Source organism: Pollachius pollachius (assembly GCF_949987615.1).
Source record: "Pollachius pollachius genome assembly, chromosome: 20".
NCBI lineage: Eukaryota > Metazoa > Chordata > Actinopteri > Gadiformes > Gadidae > Pollachius > Pollachius pollachius.
The window spans coordinates 10,258,253-10,263,651 of record NC_136953.1 but is presented as its reverse complement, the minus strand read 5'-3'; the positions used below and the strand labels follow the sequence as shown (position 1 = coordinate 10,263,651).

The window sequence follows — 5,399 nt, the reverse complement described above, 5'->3', positions numbered from 1 at the left end:
CTTTCCCTTTATCAGTCAGCGGTTGCTCGGTCCCCCCCCCCCCCTCCTCCTCCTCCTCCTCCGGGCCGGGACACCTTTCCACCAGCCATTTATTTCGTCATTCACGAGCTCGACTTTCCCGGTGGATGCCCACTCCACCCTGTGGCGAAACGCCATAGTCGAGTGCGGACGGCGGCTCCACAGAGGGACGTATGCACGGGTTACAGCCAGACACAATAAATATAATGTGTTATTCCGGAGCGGCGCTGCTAAACGAATGCGTTCGCCGCGGGTACGATTAGCGTATGCAAATGAATGGGACATCCACCTTCATCTGTCAATGCAACATAACCAAGCGAAACCTCTATAAAAAATACAAATTATGCATAAAGGAGATTAAGTTAGGCTGAAGTCACGAAAACGATTCCTTCATTGGATGCAACCTAAGCAGCGTTGTTTTAGACAGTGCTGGGCTTCTGTTTGATTTTTCGAATCAAAACGGCAAATAAACACACTCTTTGAAGATTAAAACAACCAAATGTGCAAATTCTACACATTTAATTTGGAAAGTCACTTTTTAAACTTCTGTTTAGACAATCGAACTACTTTATTGTACCACCAGCCTGTGGAATGTGCGGAAGGAGATGCGTGAGTGGTCTGGCTGGTGATTTTTTTTTTGGCGTGTATGCGTTCTCCAAGGACGATACTAAGTAAACATTCCGCTGCTATTTCAAGACTGGTCGGCATTTGTTAGTCGTGTTTCCTGCCGTTTTGTGGCAGTTAACGGAGACCAAGTGGGTCAATATAAAGTGCAACTTGTTTTCCCGGCTTGTTCGGCAGTCTTCTCGTTTTGTCTGCCCTGAAGCCCCCTCCTTTGGCTCCGAAGCCTTTCATTGCCCTTGCGGTTCACTGGAGTCCCTGCCTTCCAAACACGCGCGTTTGTCCCGTTGACTGCGAGTGAGGACTTGTCTGAAAAGCTAACATAGGAATTCTTCAGGGCTTAGTGTTAGCACTGCTGTACAAAAACAATACTTTTAAAAGCCACATAAATGGTTTTAACACAGTTTCCACAGTGTCCCTGCCAACACGTTGACATATTAACGGCGTAGATGAAAACATTAATTACACTTTAAACCTGTGTGTGTGTGTGTGTGTGTGTGTGTGTGTGTGTGTGTGTGTGTGTGTGTGTGTGTGTGTGTGTGTGTGTGTGTGTGTGTGTGTGCAGACGCCTGCGTGTGAGAGAGAGAGAGAGAGAGTGGAAGAGTGCGAGAGTAGACTGGAATGCCATTAGGCCCTAAAAAGAAGAGTACAAAAGTCACAGTGTACCTGACCACTAAGTGATCAAATATGCAGGCACAGGTTTAGAGAGCATGGCCTGACAGTTGACCGATAATCCAAGGAAAGAACATATACACACACCATTGGCACAAACACGTCTTCCCCACGGGATAAGAGTCAGACAATTAAAGGTAACATCCATTTTCTGGGCGAAATGCAATGTTAACAACCTGTTATATGCTGGGTGAAATGCAAGGTTAACAGCCTTTTGATGCTGAAACAGCTTACTATGCTACAAAAAATAATCGCATTCATTGTAAATTACAAAAACATGATATATTTAGTGGATTCGTGTTTAATGAATAAGCTTACATAGTTTCAGACATCGTTAAACTCTTAGGAATATGCTTTATTTCATTATTGTCTCCATTGTCTGCTTTTTGTCTTTACATCTTCCAAATTTCAAAAAAGTAAAATATAAATGTCAGCGTTTCCACAATACTACAACCGTAAGATATAATTGAATGCTCCTTATCCAAAGTCAATGCCCCTGATTCATAGAAAAAGACAAAGTAGACAAACGGTTCCCTATTTTATTCAGTATACTTTTCCCCAAACCGGGTAATAAACGCACCCTACACTTAAGGTTAGCATTAAGCATATAATTAAAGGATAATAACACAATGTTGTGATCTGCATACTCAGAAAAACCAAGGTTGTTGGCACCATCTAGTGGCAAAGTCAAAATAGTGCAGACAAGATGGCGGCCCCCATCAAGACGTTGTGCTGCTCAGGTAAGAGGTTACCGACCGATTTTGCCGTTATTAATGATCGAAACAGAGAGAATTCGATGTCATTCAATGTTTGAGTTTGTTTACTTCACCACTGTCTGCCTTTAGTTGTATTCACACATTCACTCGTCACATAACTAACATTGCGGTAACGCTAAAGCTTTCCCTGCTGCTAACCTTCTTCAGTCATTTGCAAACCCTAACATGCTACTATCTCTCACATTTTGAATTACTTTTGCATTTATATGACTCATTTCCTGAACACAACTCTGTGTTATTGTGACAATCTTGTATAGTTCATGCAGGGGGTCATGGTAAATGCATCTTCTACCTATATCCGCTTTTGGTCCGATACGTTAAATATATAATAAGGACAAGGACTTTAAACCACTGTTGATTTACCAATCTTATTTCCAGTTTTGAGATGTTCTAGGCGTTCTTTCGGTACAACATCTACGAACCAAGCGGGGAAGAAGTGGAGAACGGAGTAAGTATATAGAGTTTTTGATCACTTGGTTTAAAGCAGTTTTTTTTTTCTATCCTTGTGTAAAGACGTCCAATGCACTGAGTAATTTAATACATACATTGAATAAATTGTATACAGATTAATGTATGAATACAGATTTGCGTTTTGACATGCAAATGATTTCTATCCTATTTTTTATATCCAATATTAAGAAATTAATGTTACGCTAATTATGTTCTTCACAGACATGGATTGGCTCCGTCTGGTACAGAATATGGACCTTTGACAGACCTGCCTGATTGGTCATATGCGGGTAACTATGATGTACTTTAATTCACATATGGATGATGATTGATGCAGAGGGTCAGTGTAGCCTATAATAGGCCAGGAGAGACGTCAAACAAGTGTTACAATGTCTTCGTGACTTGCCAACACTTTTATCCAATGTGACTTATAGTGAATACAGAATACGAACCAGGTAGGGAGTGAGGCCATCTTGCCGTAGGATGTTCAGACTCTCCCTGCGTTCCAATACCCATACTACCATACTATTTAGTATGTCAGAAAAATATTTCGTAAGTTTTAGTATGGAAAATGCATTATGCCAAAAATACCAGGATGAACTAAATCATGTCGGATATCGCAGTATGCATGCCAGCAAGCTTTTTGCCTATTCTGCCACATAATCCTCTACGCAGCAGAAGATAGTATGTCTTTGTGTGAATGTCTATACTGTGTGCAACAGTATCTACTTAGTAAGGTTAGCCGCCGTAAGTACTACATGTAAAAGTAAAAAATGCTGGATCGCAGCTTTGGTCTGGTCTTGTGCACTCAGCCGTTTATACACCAGAGGGCGCCAAAGTGCAGCTTTCCACGTGTTTCTACGACGCCCCGTAGATCCTTTTCACCTAGGTGTCATGGTAGGACATTTGCTAGCTGGGCGACACCTCAGGCAGGTTTTTAACAGAGTTTATGGTTCACAGATGGAAGACCCGCCCCTCTGCTTAAGGGTCAGCTGAGGAGAAAGCAAGAAAGAGAGGCATTAGCAGTGAGTACCTTTCTGTTTCTTTGCTTTCATTGGTCTGTTTCAACATTGTTGTTTTTGTTGTTTTGATTGTTTCATTGCATTAGCATTATTCCCCCCCCCCCCCCCCCCCCCCACCCCAGATTAGTTATTAGTTAGATTAGGAATTAGCTCAACATTGTTATTACTGCAATGGCGGCTGTTTTTTTTACCTGACCCCATAGGACCCCTGTTTTGACCTGTCTGTGTCCTCTCTGTTTCTCTTAGAGACGCGTGGTGATGCTCAGCGGAGAGGTAGATAAGGGGATGGAGGCATGGCAACAGAAAAAGGAAGACGCAGAGCGAATGGAGGCACACCAAAAGTCCCTGCTTCTCAAACCGAAGGGCCAACTATTACTAAAGAAGTCAACGTAAAACCCTTCAGTTATAGAACGTTATGTCTGTTTTTTTTGTGTTCTTTTTCAGTAGAATATTGTTTCTTTCTTAACTTGGTTTTTCAATGGCTGCCTGGACACCAGGTGATATGAAACATCTCTTTAAGTACTTTAGTTCTGGTCATTTTAAAATTACAGTCTCCACAAGCCTTCCTGGAAAACATTTGCATCATTTTTGTTTTGTTATCATGGCCGAAACACTTTTACACTAGTTTTGTTAAATGATTTATCTTGCATAGGTGGCATATAATGTAAGCAGGGCTTTTCACTCAATAAAAACCATTGATCCTTCAACGATGATCTCATTGAACTTGCAATGTTCTTCATAGGCTCTTAGCCTCCACTAGAATGCAGCATTTCTCCAGTTAAACCCTGGGAGGAGAGCTGCCATTTTGTCTCCAACTGTGGTCAGAAAAAAATTGTTTCCTGGTATCAGGCCAAGAAAAAGCAGGGGAGGGCAAATAAAGTTGCACTGATTGAGGTTTAAGTGAGGTCCATGTGTGTGAGGAGTTTATGATGCCCACCTTGGAAGTGTTCTAACTCCACACAAATCAAACACAGACTGAAAAAAGCCGATTTGCAAAGGGAGCTAAAAATGTAAAATTTACATTTCATTAAACCATTTAAATGACGGTATGTGAAACTCTTCCACTTACTGAAGAGAAATCAAAGTAAAAAAGCATAAAGCTCAAGTTTCAAAGATTTTATTTCATCTTTCTAATATGGACTGTTGTTTATGGAGTCTCAATCTGTCCTGGATTATCTAGAGAATCTCCCTGATTGCTGTGCTTGGACTGATACAACAACCTCGAAAGAGATTGACACTCTCTAACCCACTGAATACATATGGAGTCATCTAACTCTATGGTAGTTAAAGTTTGTTTGCAAGTTGGACGAGTTCATTCTGGGTTGAAGTTGAATCAGTCAATTGCATCTCTAAACATGCATGAATTGCGAAATGAAAGGTGTAAACAGTTCTATTTCTCTCTTATCTTGATGGTTTTGGTTTGAACCCAGTCAAGTTTCAGCATTTCCGCAGCTGTGCCTTTGCGAAGTCAGCACTAATTCTGTGTGACTTTGACATAGACATAGACTATTTACAAAGTGAGGTAAGGCTGTGTTTCTTTCTCTCTCTCACCCTCTGTCTTTCAGTGTTTTTCCTCCTTCCTCCGCTCTATCCCCTCATTCCTCCTCATGTTTCCCTCTCCATCTCTCTCTCTCTCTCTCTCTCTCCACGGCCCTCTCCTCTCCCATCTTGCAGACTTCAGCAGAGCGCCACTGTAATTACTGACTGTTATAGCAGCTGAGTTGCAGATTCTTCTTCTCTGGCGATGGGAAGGGGTTTTCTGTTTTTTTTTTCCTTTTTACATTTTTTCATGGGTCTGAGCTGACCAAATGAGCTGACTCGGACCAGACTTTAACAGAAG

At 41.5% G+C, this 5,399-nt stretch overlaps 1 protein-coding gene across 1 annotated transcript; it reads left to right on the top strand.

The window, feature by feature from the left end:
* Positions 1–2,017: 2,017 nt before the first annotated feature.
* On the top strand, positions 2,018–4,246 carry mrpl52 (mitochondrial ribosomal protein L52; the record flags this gene model as incomplete). The annotated part of the gene is made up of 5 exons (XM_079757609.1): positions 2,018–2,051; positions 2,466–2,535; positions 2,760–2,827; positions 3,498–3,562; positions 3,806–4,246. 5 exons carry the CDS (start codon positions 2,018–2,020, stop codon positions 3,950–3,952), a joined length of 384 nt encoding a protein of 127 aa, XP_079613735.1. The 3' UTR covers positions 3,953–4,246.
* Positions 4,247–5,399: the final 1,153 nt, after the last annotated feature.